The sequence below is a fragment of the Pan troglodytes genome, chromosome 11 (assembly GCF_028858775.2).
Source record: "Pan troglodytes isolate AG18354 chromosome 11, NHGRI_mPanTro3-v2.0_pri, whole genome shotgun sequence".
Classification (NCBI taxonomy): Eukaryota; Metazoa; Chordata; class Mammalia; order Primates; family Hominidae; genus Pan; species Pan troglodytes.
In genome coordinates this window covers 1,158,104-1,181,349 of record NC_072409.2, presented here as the reverse complement: position 1 = coordinate 1,181,349, position 23,246 = coordinate 1,158,104, and the positions used below count along the sequence as shown (strand labels likewise).

General features: G+C 56.9%; 1 protein-coding gene across 2 annotated transcripts; it reads left to right on the top strand.

Annotated features, from left to right (window-relative positions):
* The first annotated feature begins 67 nt into the window (after window positions 1–67).
* On the top strand, window positions 68–9,124 carry TOR4A (torsin family 4 member A). Of its 2 annotated transcripts, none has more exons than XM_016962266.4 (2): window positions 68–971; window positions 5,141–9,124. In XM_016962266.4, exons 1-2 carry the CDS (start codon window positions 556–558, stop codon window positions 6,447–6,449), a joined length of 1,725 nt encoding a protein of 574 aa, XP_016817755.2. In that variant the 5' UTR covers window positions 68–555; the 3' UTR covers window positions 6,450–9,124. The 2 variants fall into 2 exon arrangements, with proteins under 2 accessions (XP_016817755.2, XP_528518.2); XM_528518.8 differs by lacking the exon at window positions 68–971 and adding an exon at window positions 4,211–4,404.
* The last annotated feature ends 14,122 nt before the right edge of the window (window positions 9,125–23,246 follow it).

The following is a 23,246-nucleotide window of genomic DNA, read 5'->3' as shown; positions in this document are numbered from 1 at the left end:
CTGGGGGATGTTGATGTAATTTCTGGGGGAGGTTGATGTAATTTCTGGGGGAGGTTGATGTAATTTCTGGGGGAGGTTGATATAATTTCTGGGGGAGGTTGATGTAATTTCTGGGGAGGTTGATGTAATTTCTGGGGGAGGTTGATGTAATTTCTGGGGGAGGTTGATGTAATTTCTGGGGGAGGTTGATGTAATTTCTGGGGGAGGTTGATGTAATTTCTGGGGGAGGTTGATGTAATTTCTGGGGGAGGTTGATATAATTTCTGGGGGAGGTTGATGTAATTTCTGGGGGAGGTTGATGTAATTTCTGGGGGAGGTTGATATAATAATTTCCGAGGGTGGTTGGCAGGAAGCCCTCACCCTCGGGGCTTTGGTGCCCCTAAGACGCAGATCAGCTGCTTGGTTTTTGTCCTGCGATTCCAGGGGGCACCTCTCACCTCCTGGTGCACACCAGGGACAGGAGCCCTGGAGGCCCAGGTCACAGGCACAGAGCCAGGGCCATTTCCAGCAGATGAGACCTCAAAGCCGGGCAGCAGTTCATAGCATGCCGGGGCGATGGCCCGGCTGCCAGGTGTCACTGTCCTCGGCTGGCAGCATGCAGGGGCGATAGCCTGGCTGCCAGGTGTCACCGTGTCCTCAGAGACGCCTGTTGGCGAGCTCGCCTCCCTGGAGTGTGAGGCCACAGCTGAGCAGGTTGGGACCTGTTGGGTGAGACAAGCCCATGGTGCTGGGATCTCGTGGTTATGGGAGTCTCCGAGCTGGTATCCTCTGGGGCAGAGCCAGGGACGCCTGGGACTCTGTTGCACCTGTGCATGGGGCTTGTGGTCTACACTGCGAGATCTGTGCCTCAGTTTATTGTGGTCTACACTGCCGGATCCATGCCTCAGTTTATCCAGTCATGTCTTTCCAAGAGCCCCAGGGCAGGCGGAGAAGTCCCAGCCTGAGGGCTTTGGTGGGAGCTGGCGACCCAGGTGAGGCTGGGTGTCTGGGGCTGGCCTGGCTGGTGGGTGGAGGACGCAGGTTCTGGGTAGGTGTGAGCAGCAGAGGAATCTTGGAGGGTCCAGGGCTCTGAACCTGCCCAGGTGGGCTGTGACGGGAAGATGAAGGGCTTGTCTGACAGGCACATGCAATGGGTTTGGGGGTGTGGAGCTCAGAAGAGATTGGGGCCAGGTTGTGGATCTGGATGCTGTCACAGGGAGTGGTGTTTGAGCTACTGACTGGGCCAGATCAGCCCAGGTGAGGGAGAGCAGCCGTGTGCTCTGGGCGGGCCTTCCTGGCCAGCTGGGGTGGGGGGGGGGGCAGCTGGCAGCAGATTGGGTGCCCCACAGCCCAGGGAGGAGGGGCTGAGGAACAGTGCTTTGGAGGGAGAGCTGAGGAAGCAGGAGAGGCCTGGAGACCCAGCTGAGAGGCACTAAGGAGTGGGATGAAGGTCAGGTCCGGCCAGGAGTGCGTGCTTTTTTTGCTTTTTTTTTTTTGAGATGGAGTCTCGCTCTGTCACCCGGTCTGGAGTGCAGTGGCGCAATCTTGGCTCACTGCAAGCTCTGCCTCCCGGGTTCACACCATTCTCCTGCCTCAGCGCCCCCCCCACCCCAGCATCTGGGACTACAGGCACATGCCGCCACACCCGGCTAGTTTTTGTATTTTTAGTAGAGACGGGGTTTCACTGTGTTAGCCAGGATGGTCTCGATCTTCTGACCTTGTGATCCACCTGCTTCGGCCTCCCAAAGTGCTGGGATTACAGGCGTGAGCCACCGCGCCCGGCCTGGTTTTTTTTCAAAGATAGAAGACATAGATGTTTCTGGGCTGATGGGAATGACCCAGTAGGGTGAGGAGTGGAGATGGTCCAGGGGCTGGGCTGTCACTGAATGAGCAGGTGGCCGGGGTCTCAGCACAGCAGGGGTGTCCTCAGAGGAGGGCTGATGGGCGCAGATGCTGGGGTGACGGCTGAGGAGACACTGGGAGTCCACTGCTGCTGCCTCCCATTTTCTCAGGTCTTGGGCTAGGAGGCAGGATAGGGGGAAGTGGCAGGGGAGAGGACGAGTAGAGGACTTGACTGTAGGAGGAATGGTCAGTGAGTGGACCCGGGTGCCTGGTTTGGTCACTGGGCAGCGGGCGCGTCCTGTCCAGGGCGCCTGCAGGGGGTGCCAGGCCTACGGGTGGGGGGTGAAGGACAGAGAGTGAGGAGCCCGTGGGTGAGGGACTGGTGAGGTGGAGGGTGTGAATTGCAAGGACTGGGATGGGACCGTGCGTGGACGGCTGAGCCTCGGGGGCGCATGGTTACTGTAGCGAAAGCCTTTAGGGGCAGAAAGAGCAGAGCTGCCTGAGTGACCGGGTGTGAACGCTGCTGGGAAGTTAGGGAGAAGGACTTGGTGGGGGAGGACCTAGGGCCCGGGCACGGGAGGCATCGTCTGGTGAAGTGAGACCTATGGGGAATTTGGGAGGAGGAGTGGGGAGGCTGCCCACGGTTTGGGAAAAACAACCTTGCTGGCAAGGGCTGGGGGAAGCAGTGAGGGTGAAGTCCTTTCAGAGGCTGAGAACATGTACTGTGTTGGTGGGTGATGGACATGAATTCTGGGCGCAGCGGCAGGGCTGGGTTGGGTAGGGAGGCGGGAGGGGAGGCCTCCTGGAATGGGAATGGGTGTGATTGGGGGTGGCCCTGGGTATCACAGGAGATGGTGATGGCCCTGGGAGCTGGGGTTCTGGGGCTCCCTTCACCCCTGTAGATGGGAGAAAGTGCAGGGGGTGAGGCCTTGGCCCAGGCCTCAGATTCACCTTTGACCCATAGGGCCAGGTCTTGGGGCACCCCTTGAGCGAGTCCCTTTCCTGCAGAGGGCTCTGGCCTGAGGATTTGCTGGGCCAGCCTCTGGCAGAAGCAGCTCCAGCCCTGGGTGCACTTGGAGGCAGGGCAGAGGCTGTGCTGCAGGTTTTCCAGGGCTCGGTCAGCCTGCATCTGCCCGAGGGCCTCCCCTCCAGGGTCCTCTCTGTGTCAGAAGAAGCACCGAGACTCAAAGCCTGAGGCCCCCAAAGGACCCCAACCTCCGTGCTGGGGCCACGGGGCCTGGACAGCCAACCTCCTTCCGCTCTGGTCCCACAGAGGCCGGGGAGTGGGCCCAAAGAGCACCGGCATTCCACCTGGTGTGTGCGGCCCCCGCGGCCTCGACAATTGGGGATCCGGGCCCCCGAGCACCCCCTGCACAGGGGAGGGGAGCCCTAGGCCTGGCTCCTGGAGGGGAGCGTGATAGTCCGGTGGACCCCATACCCTGGAGAGAATGGAAACCCCCAACCCACGACCGGTTTCCCCGATGGAGCCCGTCTGGTTGGGTGCAGTGTGTGAGGAATATACAGCTGGAACCATCAGGCCCGGGCTGGCTGTTGGGAGGAGTGGGGCGTCCCTGGGACTGCGGGGTCCTGAGCTGAATGCCAGCAGCACTGGTGTGGCTGGAGCGGCCACCTTGCCCCTCCTTGGAAAGCGGCTTCCAGGCTGGGCCAGGGTAGGAGGAGTCCAGGGTCCTTTAGGCAGGCTGGCAGGGGGAAGGGCCCAGAGCTCCAGCTCCTGGCTCCCGGCCCAAGTTGTTTCTAAATTTGTTCCCCAACCCCCACAGGGACCCTGAGCCGCACGTGGTTTTTTTCCGTGATAGAACTTCCGTCTGTGTGCTGGCCTGTCCTGGGCAGGGGGCTCCAGGCTGGGGACGGAGGAAGGGGGAAAGGAAAGACAATGAGCCCACTTTGGGGGGCCCCCGATTGGGGTCAGGAGGGGAATGAAAAAACGGGGAGAGGAGTAATAAGAGAGGGATTGGGGGTATGCAGCTGGCAAAGGACCCTGCCCGCCCCCTCTGCTGCTGCCTTGCTCCCCCCGTGCTTACACAGGGCCTGGAGCCCCCTCCCCCCAGCTGTAAGCCCTGTGTGTGGGGTGACAGGTGGAAGGGATAACCTGGGGGAGGTGGAGGCCCTGGAGGACAGGCTGAGGTGCAGGAGCCCAGGGTGGGGGCACGGCATGCAGCAGGGGCCCTCGGCCTCACCAGGTGTCCTGAGCCTGACCAAGCCAGGAGGGCTCTGAGCGCTAGAGAACTGAAGCGGGAATGTGACCTCCGGCCAGGGGATCTGGGCAAGCCGGCCAGGCCTCCCCCCTTTGGCGCCTCCGTCCAGCCCAAGTCCCGCCTGGGCCGCACCCCCTGACTCACTTCCTTTGCATAGAAGCGGAAACCTCCCCAGAGCTTCCTCTGCTCCGGCCGGCCGCTCCCTGGGGACCCACAGGTGTCGCTGCCCCTCCAGGCCGAAGCTGGCCCAGGAGGCCCCTGGCCCACCCCCTCGCCCTGGGAGGCGCATTTCCTGCTTGGAGTCTCAGGCCCCAGCGTCTGGCACAGGCAGGGGCCTGCGGAGCTGAGGGCAGTGGACCAGCTGCAGGTAGGGGGTGGGTTGGGGCCCAGGGCCCAGTTCCTGCCAGTCAGTGGCTCTCTTGCTCCGACCGGCCTCTTCTTTCTGTCCATCTTTTCGTTTCACCTCCACTAGTCTCCGGGGGGCTCCCTGCACTGCTCAGCTCGTTCACTGGAGGGGTGTTGGGAGGACCCCAGTTTTGGAGTCGGGGCTGGGAGGCCTGGGTTGAGCCTGGGGACGGGGACCGGGCCTATTCTCAAAATCATAAGTTCCAGCCAGACCCCCGCCAAGTGTTCTGGAGCGTGTGGGGGCGTCTCTGAACTCCCGGGCGCTCAGGCCTCTGCTTCCCGCGGCCCCTCCTTGGGAGACGGCCCAGTCCAGTGGGAGCCGCGGGCGGGGGCAGGGTCCGGGGGTGACTGTTCACCCCAGTGGGCGCCTGGGCGGCCACTGACTCCTTCGACGACTCCTCCAGGAAGCCGGGGCGGCCACCAGATAAGCCTCTACCCCGCCACTTCCTCAAGGCCCGCGGCCGTTTATGGGAAGACCCGAGAGATTTGCATCGGGGCCCTGCGGAGGGGCGGAGGGGCGGAGGGGTCGCTTGCCGGTCTGAGGGGCGAGGCCGCGACCAGGCCCTGGCCCTGGGGCAGCCCGGGCCGCACCCCACGGGACTCCCAGGGGGTAAGATCACTCCGGGGACCGGTTCCGGCGGCCCGCGGGAAAGGGCAGTGGCGGGAGTCCAGAGACCCTCCCCGTCTTCCCGTTGCAGGGAGGGCGACCTGTATGCGGAGCGCCGTTCCTGCGACATGGACCGCGGCCAGCCCAGCCTGGAGCCTGCTGCCGCGGCCCCCCGAGCCTCGGGCCGGTGCGTGATCGCGCCCGTGCGCGCTGTGCTCCGCCTGCGCCGCCGGGTGTGTGTCCTACGCAAACGGCGCCTCCTGCAGCCGGGTGGGGGGCCCGACGTCGGGACCGGGGCGCCCAGGCCGGGCTGCAGCCCCCGGGCACCGCGCGCGGACCTGGACCAGCCAAAGTTCTTCACCTTCGACAGCCCCGCGGAGCTACCCTCCAGGACGCCACGCAAGAAGCGCCGGCGCAGCCGCCTGGTGCTTTACCCGGAGACCTCGCGCAAGTATCGGCCGCGCGTGGAGCACAGGAGCCGCGCGCAGCGCTGCCTTCTGCTGCTAGTCGCCATCGTGGGCTTCCAAGTTCTCAACGCTATCGAGAACCTGGACGATAACGCGCAGCGCTATGACCTCGACGGGCTGGAGAAAGCGCTGCAGCGCGCGGTGTTCGGCCAGCCTGCTGCTGTATCGCGCATCGTGGCGCTGATGCGGGACTACCTGGCCACGCATGTGCACAGTCGTCCGCTCCTCCTGGCGCTGCACGGGCCCAGTGGCGTGGGCAAGAGCCACGTGGGCCGCCTGCTGGCGCGCCACTTCCGCTCGGTGCTGGAGGACAGCGCGCTCGTGCTGCAATACCATGCGCGGCACCACTGCCCCGAGGCGCGCGCCGCACAGGACTGCCGCGAGGAGCTGGCGCGGCGCGTGGCCGACGTGGTGGCGCAGGCCGAAGCGGAGGAGAAGACCCCACTCTTGGTGCTGGACGACGTGGAGCTCATGCCGCGGCCGCTGCTGGACGAGCTGCACGGCTTCCTGCAGCCGCAGCGCTCCCACCACTTCCACAACGCCATCTACGTGCTCCTCAGTGGCGCGGGTGGCGCCGAGGTTACGCGCTTCGTGCTGCAGAACGCGTCCCGCGCGCTGCCCCTGCGCCCCGACGGCCCCCGCAGTGCCGAGGCCGCAGCGGCGCAGGCGGAAGAAGACCTGCGCGCCAGCCTGCTGGCTGTGCTGTCCCGGGAGCATCCGCTGTGGCAGGCCGCGGCCATCGTGCCGTTTCTGCTGCTGGACAAGCGGGATGTGGTCAGCTGCTTCCGGGACGAGATGGCGGGTGAGGGCTTCTTTCCTGACCAGGCCCGCGCGGAGAACCTGGCCGCGCAGCTCAGCTTCTACCGCGTGGCTGGCCGCGAGTTTGCCGTCACCGGCTGCAAGCAGGTGGTGGCCACGGTGAACCTCCTGTAGTGGAGGCGCAGGACGGGACGTTTGGGTTGATGGCGGCAGTAGGAGGGCGACCAGGGACCTTGTGGGCTGGTGCAGGCCCCTGAGGTTTCTAGTGAATTTGTGGCTGCCCGGCTGGTGGGTGCGGATCAGCTTGGAGCTCTGCTTCCAGGTCCACACCCGCCTCAGAGTCCGGAGTCTGTCCCTGGGGGCGGCAGGACAGCAGCCACCTCCCTCCCAAACTCGCCCATTGCCCTGCTGGGCGTCCCAGGCATGGTCTGGTGCGTTCTCCCTGTGGCCCCAAGAGGTGGGTTCCCATGGTACAAGGATGATCTCAGGGCCAACAATTCCCGGGGTCACACAGCTGGGACATGACCCCGCCTCTTGGGGGTGGTCGCGTGTTGCTCAGTGCTGAAGTGGGGTTCTCATTCCGGCCCCCCTGGAGATGACCCCGGAGGAGGCCACAGCCAACCATGACAGTGCTGGGGCTCTGGCTGTCTTCTCCACCCACCCCACCCCTCACTCAGGTCGTGTTTTCAGGAGCTCAAGGCTGGTGTGTCTTGACAGTAAGGGGAGGGGAGCGGAGGCGGAGGCGCCTCAGGCAGCCTCTCCCCCTCCTTCCTGGACCCCCCAACCCCGTGCCGGCCAGCCCTGGCTTGGGCTTACTGGGTGACCGAGAGCCCGCGGGGCAAGCGGGAGGTGCCTAGGCCTCTCCCCATCCCCCTCTTCTCCGCACGTGGGACCCTTAGCCCATGGCCAGTCCCCTGGTCACCACGATTGCGCGACCTCCCTTTCCCTGGGGCCTTTTGTGCCCCGAGTTCCGCCCACCCGCACCCTCTGCGCAGAGCGCCCGCCCCACGCCAGTCGACCCCACACCCCGCACTCCCCACGCGCCGCCTCCCGGAAGCCCTCCTGGACGCCTCCCGTGGATGGGCCCACTGCGCCCACGGGGGCTTTAGGGGAAGATGCTTTGGGCGTTTTTTGCGCCATGTCTCCTCGGGAGCGGCGGTTGCCTCGGGACGGTTCTCGCCTCCTCCCACAGCCCCGGTGTCTGGGACGCACCCGGCAGCCCCGCTGCTGCCGCCTTGTGGCGCGCCCGGCCCAGCCGGTGGCTTCTGTGGTCGCCGGGGGCTGAGCGCGCGGCTGGGCCCTGAGTCCCCCAGGCCGCCCCGAGCCTCTGTCCCCGCCGCCGGCCCCGCTGCAGTCCCAACCCGGGCCTGCCCGGGAGGAGCGCAGGGGCGGCGATGACCAGTCCCGAAGGGGGCTCAGAGGGCAGCGAGGAGGTTTCACGCCGGTGCGGGGCGCAGTCGAGGTGGGGGCACCGCGAAGGTGGAGGCGGGGCCGCGCCAGAAGCCCCAAGTCGAGCGCACACGGCGGGCGCCCCTGGCAAGTGGGAATCCTCCGGCCTCGAGGCCTGAACTCAGCCCGGAGACCGCGCCCGCCAGCGCCGGTGTCCCCGGAGGGGCCCCGCTAGCTCCCCGAGCAGAGGTCCTGCGGCTTCCCGGAGGGTGTCCTGTTCTCTCCCCCGCCTCGCATCCATTCTCGCCCTGGTGGTTGGTGTCTGTGGTCGGGGGCGAGGGCCGTCTAGTGGAGACGGGGATTCAGGCCGCTTGAAAGTCTGGGATCTCTGGGCGGATGGCAGCGGCTCCCCGAGCTCGAGCTCGGCGCGCAGGTCCTGGGCCCAGGGTGGGAGCGCTAGCGAGAGGGCTGCCCCGTCCTGCCCAGAGGGTCCTGAGGACTCCCGCTGCTCCTGGAGTCTCGGGGAGGGGTCCGGCTCCACGGGGTGGGGGTGGGGGCTACCAGGAAACCTTTGCCTCCTGGGGCTGTGCAGGACCGGCTAGCCAGCGCTGGGAACCAGGGCTGAGTTCAGCCCAGCTCTGTCCACCCCAACCCCAGGGCTAGGGGAAGGAGCTGGGAGAAGGAGCCCCACCTCTCCCAGGCGAGTATCTGTCCCAGGAGCCCACACAGAGGGACACCCAGCTCTGGTCTGGCCTTTGTGTTGGCTTCAAGGTGGTAACAGAGAGAGCTGCAGAGTGGGGGTGTGTTTGCCAGTCCCTGCATGGGTGAATGTTGGGGTGCCCACTGCTCCCCAGGCAGGACCCCCAGGACTGTCAGCTCCCCTTCCCGCAGAGCACCAACCTGGAGGTGTCACCTGCCGGCAAGCGTGGGCCATTCATCCACCTGTCAGTCAACAACACCCGCTGAGCATCGGCTTGTATCAAAAGGTCCAGATCTAAGGGGAAATTTTATCTCTTTCTTTCTTTCTTTTTTTTTTGACACAGAGTTTTGCTCTTGTTGCCCAGGCTGGAGTGCAATGACACGATCTCGGCTCACTGCAACCTCTGCCTCCTGGGTTCAAGCGATTCTCCTGCCTCAGCCTCCCGAGTAGCTGGGATTACAGGCGCCCGCCACCACGCCCGGGTAATTTTTTTGTATTGTTGGTAGAGACGGTGATTCACTATGTTGGCCAGGCTTGTCACGAACTCCTGACCTCGTGATCCGCCCACCTCGGCCTCCCAAAGTGCTGGGATTCCAGGTGTGAGCCACCGCGCCCGGCCTCTTTTTATTTATTCCTAAAATATTACCTTGAGGCCAAATTCTGTGCTTAAGAAGAATGTGCACCAAGTGCTGGGGTGGGGGCTGGTTATAAATGAGGCCACAAATCATGCTTGTTAATAAATTGTGTGGTTCAAATCTGATGACCTACTGTTTGGTTTGTTTCTTGTCTGTCTGGTCTGTTAATAATTGAGGAGGATGCTGAAATCTTTCCCTAATTGTAGATTTATGGTAGATTTATCCATTTCTCTCTAAGCTTCTATTTAATAGGACATGCTGATCGAGAGTTTTGTTTTTTGTTTTGTTTTGAGAAACTTCTGAATGGGGAAGTGGTGTGGACCTGGAGGCTGATGGAAGGATTGGGGCTCACACGCAGTCTGCAGCTCAAACATCCGGGCTTTCCAGGAAATCCATAAATAACTAAAAAAGTATTTTCTTTAATTGCCCTGGACAGGTGCTGAGTGCAGATGACCCAGGCTGGACACGTGGGAAGTTGCCAGCTAACCAGATGATCCCAAATGTCATAGCTGCTCTCCCTCATACGTGCAGAAACCGTTTCTGTGCAGTCGTCTCTGAGTTATTCTTTGACATCTGCCATGTGTCGTTATGTAGTAACCCTCGTGATCTGTGTGTGCACATCGTAATGGCTTTTTTTTTTTTTTTTGAGACAAGGTCTCGCTCTGTCACCCAGGCTGGAGTGCAGTGGTGTGATCTCCACTCACTGCAGCCTCCACCTCCTGGGTTCAAGTAATTCTCCTGCCTCAGCCTCCTGAGTAGCTGGAATTACAGACGCCCACCACCACACCCAGCTAATTTTTGTATTTTTAGTAGGGACTCAGTTTCACTATGTTGGCCAGGCTGGTCTCGAACTCCTGACCTCAGGTGATCTACCCATCTCAGCCTCCCAAAATGCTGGCATTACAGGTGTGAGCCAACGTGCCTGGCTTCTCTTTTCTTTTAATAGAGACAGGTTCTCTCTGTCATTCAGGCTGGAATGCAATGGCGTGATTGTGGCTCACTACAGCCTCGACCTCCTGGGCTCAAGCGATTCTCCCACCTCGGCCTTCCAAAGTGCTGGGATTCCAGGCATGAGCCGCCGCGCCTGGCCATTCTCTGCATTTTTCAAGGTCAGCAACACTGCATCCTTCCGACCACAGCCAGGAAGAGTTTTCTGCTTTTAAAGACCCATGTGACTAGATGTGTCCACCTGGGCCAGGCGCAGTGGCTCACTCCTATAATCCCAGCACTTTGGGAGGCCAAGGCGGGCAGATCACCTGAGGTCAGGAGTTCAAGACCAGCCTGGCCAACATGGTGGAACCCTGTCTCTACTAAAAATACAAAAATCAGTCGGATGTGGTGTCGAGTTCCTGTCATCCCAGCTACTTGGGGGGCTGAGGTAGGAGAATCGCTTGAATCCAGGAGGTGGAGCTTGCAGTGAGCCAAGACCCTGCGACTGCACTCCAGCCTGGGCGACAGAGTGAGACTATGTCTCAAAAAAGATAAAATAAATAAGTAAATGTGTCCACCTGGGTAATAACGGATTATCTTCCCATCCAAGGTCCACACTTACCTACATCTGCAAAGTCCCTGAGTCAGTTTTGGTAATTTGTGTCTTTCTTGGAACTTCTAGGAATTTGTCCATTTCATCTAAATTGTCTAATTTTATTGATTTTTTTTTTTTTTTTTTTTTTGAGACAGAGTCTTGCTCTATCGCCCAGGCTGGAGTGCAGTGGCTCGATCTTGGCTCACTGCAACCTCCGCCTCCTGGGTTCAAGGGATTCTCCTGCTGTAGCCTCCCTAGTACCTGGGACTACAGGTGTGTGCCACCATGCCCAGCTAATTTTTGTTTTGTTTTGTTTTGAGACAGAGTTTCACTCTTGTTGTCTAAGCTGGAGTGCAATGGTGCGATGATCTCGGCTCATTGCAACTTCCACCTCCTGGGTTCAACCAATTCTCCTGCCTCAGCCTCCCGAGTAGCTGGGATTACAGGCACGCACCAACATGCTCAGCTAATTTTTGTATTTTTAGTAGAGACAGGGTTATACCATATTGGACAGGCTGGTCTCAAACTCCCCACTTACAGTGATCCTCCAGCCTAGACCTCCCAAAGTGCTGGGATTACAGGCGTGAGCCACCATGCCTGGCCCTAGGCAAACTTTTTGAAATAAAGCTTTTTTTTTTTTTTTTGGTTTGTTTGTTTGAGACAGGGTCTCACTCTGTCACCTAGGCTGGAGGGCAGTGGTGCAATCTTGGCTAGTTGTGCAATCTTGGCTCACTGCAGCCTTAAACTCCCAGGTTCAAGCGATTCTCCTGCCTTGGCCTCCTGAGTAGCTGGGACCACAGGCGTGTGCCACCATGTCCTGGTAATTTTTGTTTTGTTTTTTTTTTTGAGACAGAGTCTCGCTCTGTTGCCCAGGCTGGAGTGCAGTGGCGCGATCTCTGCTCACTGCAAGCTCCGCCTCCTGGGTTCATGCCATTCTCCTGCCTCAGCCTCCCAAGTAGCTGGGACTACAGGCGCCCATCACCACGCCTGGCTAGTTTTTTGCATTTTTTTTTTTTTTTTTTTTTTTGAGATGGAGTCTTGCTCTGTCATCCAGGCTGGAGTGCAGTGGCGCAATCTTGGCTCACTGCAAGCTCCGCCTCCCGGGTTCTCGCCATTCTGCCTCAGCCTCCTTAGTAGCTGGGATTACAGGCGCCCGCCACCATGACTGGCTAATTTTTTTTTTTGCATTTTTTTAGTAGAGACGGGGTTTCACCATGTTAGCCAGGATGGTCTCGATCTCCTGACCTCATGATCCGCCCGCCTCTGCCTCCCAAAGTGCTGGGATTACAGGCATGAGCCACCGTGTCCGGCCCCATGTTGGGTAGTTTCTATTGATCTAGTCTCAAATTGCATGGTGAGCACATACAATTCCAGCTGCCCGGGAGGCTGAGGCAGAAGAATCACTTGAATCCAGGAGGCAGAGGTTGCAGTGAGCCGAGATTGAGCCATTGCACTCCAGCCTGGGAGACAGAGCGAGACTTATCTCAAAAAAAAAAAAAAAAAAAATCTGTCTCTCAACCTCTTTAGTGGATTTCTCATTTCAGTTTTTGTGCTTTTTAACTCCAAACTTTCCATTTCCATTTGGTTCTTTTTTTTTTTTTTTTGTCTTTCAATTCTTTATTATATAAAAAAAATTGTTTTCCATCTTGAAAGTTTTTTTTTTTAATTTTTTTTGAGAGATGAATCTCAATATGTTTCCCAGGTTGGAGTGCAGTGGTGCAATCTCAGATCACGGCAACCTCTGCCTCCTGGGTTCAGGCAATTCTCCTGCCTCAGCCTCCTGAGTAGCTGGGATTACAGGCATGTGCCACCACGCCCAGCTAATTTTTGTAGTTTTAGTAGAGACAGGATTTCTCCATGTTGGCTAGGCTGGTCTCAAACTCCTGATCTCAGGTGATCCACCACCTTGGCCTCCCAAAGTGCTGGGATTACAGGTGTGAGCCACTGCACCCGGCCTAATTTTTGTATTTTTTTACTAGAGACGGGGTTTCACTGTATGTTGGCCAGACTGGTCTTGAACTCCTGACCTCAGGTGATCTTCCTGCCTCATCTTCCCAGTGTTGGGATTACAGGTGTGAGCCACTGCACCTGGCCTAATTTTTGTATTTTTTAGTAGAGACGGGGTTTCACTGTATTTTGGCCAGGCTGGTCTTGAACTCCTGACCTCAGGTGATCTTTGCACCTCAGCTTCCCAGTGTTGGGATTACAGGCGTGAGCCACTGTGCCTGGCTGTTTTTTTTTTTTTTTTTGAGACGGAGTCTCGCTCTGTCGCCCAGTCGCCCAGGCTAGAGTGACGCGATCTTGGCTCACTGCAACCTCTGCCTCCCGGGTTCAAGCGATTCTCCTGCCTCAACCTCCTGAGTAACTGGGACTACAGGCAACTGCCACCACGCCCAGCTAATTTTTGTAGTTTTAGTAGAGACAGGATTTCTCCATGTTGGCTAGGCTGGTCTCAAACTCCTGATCTCAGGTGATCCACCACCTTGGCCTCCCAAAGTGCTGGGATTACAGGTGTGAGCCACTGCACCCGGCCTAATTTTTGTATTTTTTTACTAGAGACGGGGTTTCACTGTATGTTGGCCAGACTGGTCTTGAACTCCTGACCTCAGGTGATCTTCCTGCCTCATCTTCCCAGTGTTGGGATTACAGGTGTGAGCCACTGCACCTGGCCTAATTTTTGTATTTTTTAGTAGAGACGGGGTTTCACTGTATTTTGGCCAGGCTGGTCTTGAACTCCTGACCTCAGGTGATCTTTGCACCTCAGCTTCCCAGTGTTGGGATTACAGGCGTGAGCCACTGTGCCTGGCTGTTTTTTTTTTTTTTTTTGAGACGGAGTCTCGCTCTGTCGCCCAGTCGCCCAGGCTAGAGTGACGCGATCTTGGCTCACTGCAACCTCTGCCTCCCGGGTTCAAGCGATTCTCCTGCCTCAACCTCCTGAGTAACTGGGACTACAGGCAACTGCCACCACGCCTGGCTAATTTTTGTATTTTTAGTAGAGAGGGGGTTTCACCATCTCGACCAGGCTGGTCTCGAATACTTCTGACCTCGTTATCCACCCACCTCGGCCCCCCAAAGTGCTGGAATTACAGGCGTGAGCCACCGCGCCCGGTCAATTTTTGTATTTTTAGTAGAGACAGGGTTTCACCATGTTGGCCAGGCTGGTCTCGAACTCCTGAGATCAAGCAATCCTCTTGCCTCGGCCTCTCAAAGTGCTGGGATTACAGGCGTGAGCCACCGCACCTGGCTTCACCTTGAAAGTTTTAAAGCCAATGTATCTTCTCTTTCTGAAGATTTGAAACATTTTGTAGACAGAATGGAAAGCAATGAAAATCTACAAAAATGTTTTGAATACCCAAAAGAAAAATCATCAGATTTGTTTCTGGCAATACCTGTGGTTGAGATGAAGGAATCCATAGCAGAGGTTTCTTCAGAGCCTCAGGCTTGGGATCAGTTTTTGTTGCACTATCAGGTTGAATGTCTGCGATTACATGTTCAGAGGATCAACCAAAGTCAGAATTTCTGAAGTTGAAGTGAAACTACAGTATACTTTTTTTTTTCCAGACAGAGTTTCACTCGGTTGCCCAGGCTGGAGTGTAATGGCATGATCATAGCACATTGCTCAAGCACATAGCAACAGGCTCAAGCAATCCTCCTGCCTCAGCCTCCCGAGTAGCTGGGACTACAGGTGCATGTCACCACGCCCAGCTAATTTTGTTCATTTTTTGTACAGATGAGGTTTCACTATGTTGCCCAAGCTAGTCTCAAACTCCTGGGCTCAAGGGATCCTCCTGCTTTGGCCTCTCAAAGTGCTGGGACTACAGGCTTGAGCCACCACACCTGGCCCAGACTGTGTTCTTTTTTTTTTTTTTTTTTTGAGACGGAGTCTCGCTCTGTCGCCCAGGCTGGAGTGCAGTGGTGCGATCTCGGCTCACTGTAACCGCCTTCTGAGTTCACACTATTCTCCTGTCTCAGCCTTCCAAGTAGCTGAGATTGCAGCATGTGCCACCACACCTGGCTAACTTTGTATTTTTAGTAGAGATGGGGGTTTCACCATGTTGGTCAGGCTGGTCTTGAACTCCTGACCTCAGGTGATCCGCCCCCCTTGGCCTCCCAAAGTGCTGAGATTACAGGCATGAGCCACTGCACCTGACCCAGAACAAGGTCTTTGACTGTGTGGAGCTGGTGATGGATGAGCTACAAGGCGCAGTCCCTGCCATGGGCCTTCGTGGACTGAGGCCGTCGGAGCCTCCAGCAGGTGTCAGTGCAGCTCAGGAAGAGACACCCACTCAGCACCTCCCAAGAGATGCAGACTCATGTCCAGGACCTCGTGGAGTTTCTGGAGGCTGGAAAGGGAACGGGGATGGAAGGCGCTCCAGCACGTGGCCATTGCCCGGGGGTGTGAGCTGGCGATTTCTGCCCTTCTGCCTCTGAGGATGAGCGTAGAGCATCGTAGTTTTTCTTATTTTTTTTTTCAAGACGGAGTTTCGCTCTTGTTGCCCAGACTGGAGTGCAGTGGCGTGATCTTGGCTCACTGCAACCTCTGCCTCCCGGGTTCAAGTGATGCTTCTGCTTCAGCCTCCCGAGTAGCTTACCCGGCTAACTTTTGTAGTTTTAGTAGAGACAGGGTTTCATCATGTTGCCCAGGCTGGTCTCGAACTCTTGACCTCAGGTGATCCACCTGTGTCGGCCTCCCAAAGTGCTGGGATTACAGGTGTAAGCCACCGAGCCCAGCCTCTTTTCTTTTTTTTAAATTTTTATTTTTTTAAGACAGGGTCTTACTCTGTCACCCAGGCTAGAGTACAGTGGTACAGTCATAGCTCACTGCAGCCTTTCCCTCCTGGGCTCAAGTGATCCTCCCAGCTCAGCATCCCAAGCAGCCGGGGCCACAGGTGTGCACCACCATGCTTGCTTAATTTTTGTATTTTTTTTATAGAAATGGGGGTTTGCCACATTGCCCAGGCTGGTCTCGATCTCCTGAGCTCAAATGATCCACCCACCTTGACCTCCCAAAGTGCTGGGATTACAGGTGTGAGCCACGGCGCCCAGCCGCCCATTCCTTTTTAAGGCTGAAATGAGTACTGTGGATCAGGGTGCAATGTGACTGGTGTCCTTACAAGAAGAGAATATTTGGGCCGGGCACGGTGGCTCACGCCTGTAATCCCAGCACTTTGGGAGGCTGAGGAGGGCAGATCACGAGGTCAGGAGATCGAGACCATCCTGGCTAACATGGTGAAACCCTGTCTCTACTAAAAATACAAAAAATTAGCCGGGCCTGGTGGCGAGTGCCTGTAGTCCCAGCTACTTGGGAGGCTGAGGCAGGAGAATGGTGTGAACCCAGGAGGCGGAGCTTGCAGTGAGCTGAGATTGCACCACTGCACTCCAGCCTGGGCGACAGAATGAGATTCACTCTCAAAAAATAAAATAAAATAAAATAATAAAAAAATAGAAAAGGAAAGAAAAAGAAATTGGAGAGCCAGCAAACCGAGAAGATGGAGACCTGGAGACCTAGTGTCCTGAACCAGTATCTTACATTTTCCATGCTGGCAGGAGGGTTTTCATGGGGTGGGGATGTGGAGAAACTATGTGCAGGGCTTGGGATCAGGAGGGGACCGAGGACCACACACATCTGGGTGCCAGCGAGGGTCTGAGGAGGCTGTGGCCACTTCTCTGTCCTTGGTCAGGTCACAGTGCTCCTGTAAATCTTTTTTTTTTTTTTTTTTTTTTGAGATGGAGTCTCGCTCTGTCACCCAGGCTGGAGTGCAGTGGTGCAATCTTGGCTCACTGCAACCTCCGCCTCCCAGGTTCACGCCATTTTCCTGCCTCAGCCTCCCAAGTAGCTGGGACTACAGGCGCCTGCCACCATGCCCGGCTAATTTTTTTTTTTGTATTTTTTGTAGAGTCAGGGTTTCACCATGTTAGCCGGGATGGTCTCGATCTCCTGACCTCATGATGTGCCCACCTTGGCCTCCCAAAGTGCTGGGATTACAGGCGTGAGCCACCATGCCCGGCCCTTGCTCCTGTAAATCTTTAACAAAACCTAGTTAGTGGGTTTCATTTTTATTTTTTTATTTTTTTTTCAGGGTCTCACTCTGTCACCCAGGCTGGAGTTCAGTGGCGTGACCTCGGCTCACTGCAAGCTCCGCCTCTCGGGTTCAAGCGATTCTCCTGCCTCAGCCTCCCGAATAGCTGGGATTACAGGCATGCGCCACCATACCCAGCTAATTGTTGTATTTTTAGTAGAGAGTGTTTCTCCATGTTGGCCAGGCTGGTCTTGAATGCCTGACCTCAGGTGACCCACCCACCTTGGCCTCCCTCAGTACTGGGATTACAGGTGTGAGCCACCGCGCCAGTTCCCACATATATATTTTTTGAGACAGGGTCTCTCTCTGTTGCCCAGACTGGAGTGCAGGGGTGCAATCATGGCTCACTGCAGCCTAAACCTCCTGGGCTCAAGCCATCCTACCACCTCAGCCTCCCAAGTGGATGGGACCACAGGCGTGTGCCACGTCTGGCCAGGTTTAAAAAATTTTTTTAGAGACGAGGTCTCACTATGTTGCCACGCTGATCTCAAACAGCTGGGCTCGAGCAATCCTCCTGCCTCCTCCCAAAGTGCTGGGATTACGGGCGTGAGCCACCACACCTGGCTTTAAGTAGAATTTATTTTTATATATGTATTTATTTATTTATTTATTTATTTGAGATGGAGTCTTGCTTTGTCGCCCAGGCTGGAGTGCAATGGCACAATCTCGGCTCACTGCAACCTCTGTCTCCTGGCTTCAAGTGATTTTCCTGCCTCAGCCTCCTGAGTAGCTGGGATTACAGGCACCTGCCACCACACCCGGCTAATTTTTGTATTTTTAGTAGAGACGGGATTTCACCATGTTGGCCAGACTGATCTTGAACTCTTGACCTCATTACTCACCTGCCTCAGCCTCCTAAAGTGCTGGGATTACAGGCATAAGCCACCGTGCCCAGCCTGATATTTCTAGTTTTATTTTACCAATAAGTTAAAAACTATTTTTGGCCGGGCATGGTGGCTCACACCTGTAATCCCAGCACTTTGGGAGGCTGAGGCGGGCAAATCATGAGATCAGGAGTTCAAGATCAGCCTGGCCAACATAGTGAAACCCTATCTCTACCAAAAATACAAAAATTAACCAGGTGTGGTGGCACGCACCTGTAGTCCCAGCTACTTGGGAGGCTGAGGCAGGAGAATCGCTTGAACCCAGGAGGCAGAGGTTGCGGTGAGCCAAGGCGGCAATATTGCACTCCAGCCTGGGTGACAGAGCAAGACTCTGTCTCAAAAACAAACAAACAAATAAAAAAACATTTTATTTACCAAAGATTATAAAATTCATGTGAACCTGATAGACATTTGGACTTAACTTATGAGTATCCATTTACTTATAGGCCAATTTGGTAACATGCTACATACAACATATAACAATACCTGTACATATACATAAACACATTTAAACATATATACATACAAACACACACACACACAAAGATCCAAACCCTTTTTTTTTCTTTTTTTTGAGACGGCATCTGGCTCTGTTGCCCAGGCTGGAGTGCAGTGGCATGATCTCAGCTCACTGCAACCTCAGCCTCCTGGGTTCAAGTGATTCTCCTGCCTCAGCCTCCCAAGTAGCTGGGATTACAGGCACCTGCCACCATATCTGGCTAGTTTTTGTATTTTTAGTAAAGACAGAGTTTCACCAAGTTGGCCAGGCTGGTCTTGAACTCCTGACCTCAGATGATCCTCCCGCCTTGGCCTCCCAAAGTGCGCTGGGATTACAGGCATGAGCCAATGCGCCCAGCCTTTTTTTTTTTTTTTTTTTTTTTGAGAGAGTTTTGCTCTTGTTGCACAGGCTGCAGTACAATGGCATGATTTTGGCTCACCACAACCTCCGCCTCCTGGGTTCAAGCGATTCTCCTGCCTCAGCCTCCTGAGTAGCTGGGATTACAGGCATGTGCCACCATGCCCGGCTAATTTTGTATTTTTAGTAGAGACAGGGTTTCTCCATGTTGGTCAGGCTGGTCTTGAACTCCCAACCTCAGGTGATCCACCCGCCTTGGCCTCCCTAAGTGCTGGGATTACAGCCATGAGCCACTGCGCCCGGCCTAATTTTTGTGTTTTTAGTAGAGACTGGGTTTCACCATGTTGGCCAGGCTGGTCTTGGACTCCTGACCTCAAGTGATCCACCTGCCTCAGCCTCCCAAAGTGCTGGGATTACAGGTGTGATCCACCATGCTCAGCCTGTTCTTTATTTTCAAGATTATTATTATTATTTTGAGATGGAGTTTTGCTCTTGTCGCCCAGGCTGGAGTGCAATGGTGCGATCTTGGCTCACTGCAACCTCTGCCTCCAGGGTTCAAGCAATTCTCCTGCCTCAGCCTCCCAAGTAGCTGGATTACAGGTGCCCGCCACCACACCCGGCTAATTTTTGTGTTTTTAGTAGAGATGGGGTTTCACCATGTTGGCCAGGCTGGTCTTGAACTCCTGACCTCAGGTGATCCACCTGCCTCAGCCTCCCGAAGTGCTGGGATTACAGGCATCAGCCACCGCACCCGGCCTCTTTTCAAGATTATTTTGTTTATTTTTTTGACATTTGTGTTTCCAAATGAATTTTAAAAATAATCTAGCCAATTTCCACGGAAAGCCTGCTGGATTTTGACTGTGATTGCATTGAATCTGTAGATGAATTTGGGGAGCACTTATAACACTATCAAGTCTTCTAGGCAGTGAACATGATACGTATCTCTTTTGATTCAGATTTAAAAAAGAATTTCTCGGCCAGGTGCAGTGGCTCACACCTGTAATTCCAGCACTTTGGGAGGCTGAGGAGGGTGGATCACAAGGTCAGGAGATCGAGACCATCCTGGCTAACACGATGAAACCCCGTCTCTACTAAAAATACAAAAAATTAGCCGGGCGTGGTGGCGGGCGACTGCAGTCCCAGCTACTCAGGAGGCTGAGGCAGGAGAATTGCTTGAACCCGGGAGGCGGAGGTTCCAGTGAGCCGAGATCAGGCCACTGCACTCCAGCCTGGGCGACAGAGCGAGACTCCATCTGGAAAAAAAAAAAAAAAAAAAAAAAGTTTCTAGCAATGTTCTATAGTTCTCATTGGAGAGATCTTTCATTACACACTCTCATTAATTTTTTTGTTAAGCATTTTATGTTTTGCCATATGCTATTTTAGTGGTATTTTCTGAATGTTGACAGGATATAGAATCACAATTGGCTTTTGTGCATTGACTTTGCGCCCTGCAAGGCTCGACATTCACATATTCGTCCTAGCAAAGTGCCTGGTAGGCAGTTCATTCCTCTTTCCTCTGGCAAAGGAGAGGCCCCAGATCTCAGGCCTGGTCTGCGGTGGGAAGAGCCTTGCACCGGAGCTGCTGGGTCTGCAACCCTCCGAGGTTGGATTTCCAGTCCCTGGGCTCAGTGCCTGGGAGTGGGGACGGACTACCAGGGAACATGGCGGGGCCCCTGTTGGGGACACAAGAGCTGGCCGGTGCCACGCTCTGGGATTCCAGGAGGGTGTCCTCGTGACGCAGTTCCTTTCTGGAGGAGGATGAGTGTGCCAACTGAAAAACCACCCGGGAACATGAGCCTGTGTTTGTGGCACACCAGCCAGATTTTACGAGTTCCGAAAAAAAAAAAAAAAAAAAAAAAGAGGCTACACCTTGCAGAAGTTAGGGAAACACGAACCACACAGACAAATCTCAACAGTATGGCGACGAGTTTCAGGGGCAGGACAAAAGAAGCGCGTGCCACGTGTTGCTTTTAGAGAAAGCTCTGGAACAGGCGCCGTGAATCCACGGTGCTAGAAGTCGGATGGGTGGTGATCTGGGGCAGGAGGAATTAACTGGGATGGGCCGGGAGAACTTTCTTGGCTTTAATAATATCTTTATATAATTGTGATTGTGGTGTGGGTTACATGGGTGTAAACAGCTATCAAGACTTGCCACACCCTCAAGGGATGCATTTTATTGCATGTAAATTACACCACCCTAACGTTGACGTTTAGGAATGTGAATGATAAACCTAACGATTTTCTTTCCGTCTGGAGTCGAATGAAAAGAAACAGTCCATAAAGAGACCGAGGGGAAGACTTGAGAAGGCGCACTTTATTGACAAAGTAACCTTGGGAGTTGAAAGAGCTGGGTTACTTATTACTTTCCTCAAGATAAGGGAGCGGGGACCTCGCCATGCCCTTGGAAGAACCAGGAACCAGGATCCCGCCGAGGCAAAGGCTGATCCCGGGCACTTCTGCGGGTGCTGCGTTACACGGGGCGAGACGCTGCCCGCAGTGCTTCCTGGGCCATTAGGTCAGAAAAGTTAATTTCCTGATGGCCACATAGTCTCGTGGGACATTGTATTCTTCAGCTAATCTATAAAATAATGTTTATTTTTAACTGAGCTGGTTTGCCACACTCATCACTGCACAAACTGTGAGCGCATGGCTTGGGAATTTTGCCAGCAAGTGCATGTGACAACATGGCCAGGATGTTGACGCCACCGAGGGAGGCACAGCCTTTCGCCCACCCAGCCCCTACCCCCCAGATCGCTAGTCCTTCTTCCTCCATGGCTCCGTTTGAAGCGGGCACATTTCACAGATTAAAGACTACATTTCCCAGCCTCCCTTGCAGTGAGGTGGGTCGTATGACCACGTTCTAGCCAATGGGATGTGAGCAGCTGTGGCAACACAACTCTTGGGAGGCATCCTTGAAGGAGAGGGCCCTGCCTCCTTTCTGCTGGCTGGAGTGCAGATGTGATGGCTGGATCTGGGGTGCCATGTTGAGCCATGTGAACGAAAAGCCTATCCATGAAGTCTGGGGCTCCCTGGGCCACCCATCCCAGCTTCATTGGGCTGAGAAATACACTGTGTTTTGACACCACTACTATTTCAGTTTTGTCATTTCTCTTTGGAAAGTTTATGGGATATTTTGGGCTTCATTCCTGTGTGGGTTCTTGTCTGTGGGGCCAGCAGATGGCAGTGGGGACCTTGTTTGGAGGCTCACAGACCTGAGGAGGGTTTTATCCATTTAAACACATAGCGGGTGTGAACCAGGTCTCCAGGCTCCATTCTCCGAGTACGCGAGCGTCTGAACAGAGTTCTGTTCTCGCGCCTCCGGCACAGCCACTTCCGTGAGAGGAGTGCGGCGGGGCAGCCAGGACGAGCCTGCAATTCCAGCGCCGGCCTCCTCTGCTGCGGCTCCATGGCTAAGGTAGCGGCACCTGCGGCCCAGAGGGCCCGGCTCTCGGCGGTCCTGAGGGATGGGCGCCGGGTCCTGCTCCCATCCGAAGTGTGACCTGTGGTTGGCCGCGTCCACGTGGTCCTGCTGACTATCTACTTACTCGTTGCGGCTCAGGGCCTCCCTTTCCCATCGGACCGCGTGGAGAACGGCACACCATTGCCAACTGCTTGTTTAGGACTATGAAGGGGTCACTTTTCCAGACCCTCGTCTGGGGGTCCTTCTGGGGGCTGCAGAAGCCAAGAGTCGCTAAGGGGTACCTGCCGCTTCCTCTGCCCCAGGGCGCCCCTGACCTCCGGGCATTGGGGCCCGGCTCCCCGCAGCCTCCCACCCCGCCCCGCTCCCGAGCTAGCAAAGCCCACATGGCCCCGCCGTCGACCCCGGCGCCCGCCCTGTCTGCCCGCCTCCCTGGGGCCGAGGGGCTGGTAGGAAGACTCGGGGCCCGCGGAGGTCCGGGGCAGGGCGGGGTCCGGGGCAGGGCGGAGTGCGGGGTGCACGCGCTGGAGCGCGGCCGGGCCCGAGGCGCAGTGCGGGCGGCGGCCACAGGGCGGCAGCACAGCCGCGGCGGCTCCGAGGCTCGGGAACCCGGGGGCTCCGGCCCTTGCGCCCGGGCGAGGTCGGTGGGAGCCCCGGGCGCGCCCCCTCCCCTGCCTCGCATGCCCCCGCGGACCGGACCGGGGCGGGCGAGGTGTCTCCTGCGAGGTCCGCGCTGGGTCGGACCCCCTCCCCACCTGCGCCAGGCGCACTCTAGCCCCACGCGCGGCGGCGTCTGGTGGGCGGGGCGGGGTCCCCAGGACGAGCCGCGCGTCCCAGGCCGCGACCCCAGCGCTGGGGCGAGTGGGTGCGCGGCGCTGCGAGCCGGGTGCGCCCCCTCGGCCCGGCCCTCGGCTCTGCCCTCGCCCCTCGCGGTGCGGGCGCTTTCCGGGTGCGCAGGGGCCCCGCCCCCACCGTCCCCACCGTCCCCGCCTGGCGCGCTGGGGACCGGAATGGCCTGGCTGGTTTTGAATGTAGAGATCGGGCTTTGTGAGCGGCTGCCCCCACCCCCACATGCCCCCCACGGCCCGGCTCCCTCCCCCCGCACCCCGGCCCCAGCCCCCCGCCCTCATTAGCATAGCAGCTGCTCGCCGAGCCGGACGGCGCGGAGGAAAGGGCAGAGGCCTCGGGAATGAATGGGGGCCGCGGCTTTGGAGGGGCGAGAGAAGAAAGACCGACAGACGGACGCGCGGAGGACGGTCGGAAGGACGGCCCGGCAGAAGAATGCGCCGGACGGGTGTTGGGAGTTTCCAGCTGGGGGAGCGGCTCCGGGCGGTGGAGCCTGAGTGTGCGGGGGTGGGTGGAGGGCGGCCTCCCGGGGACCTCCAAGCCCCGGAGGGTCTGCACTGGAGGCCCTGGAAGCAGCAGTTGCGGAGGTTCCCAGACCTTCCACGGCCCCTCCCGTGGCCCAAGCCGTCGCATCCCGG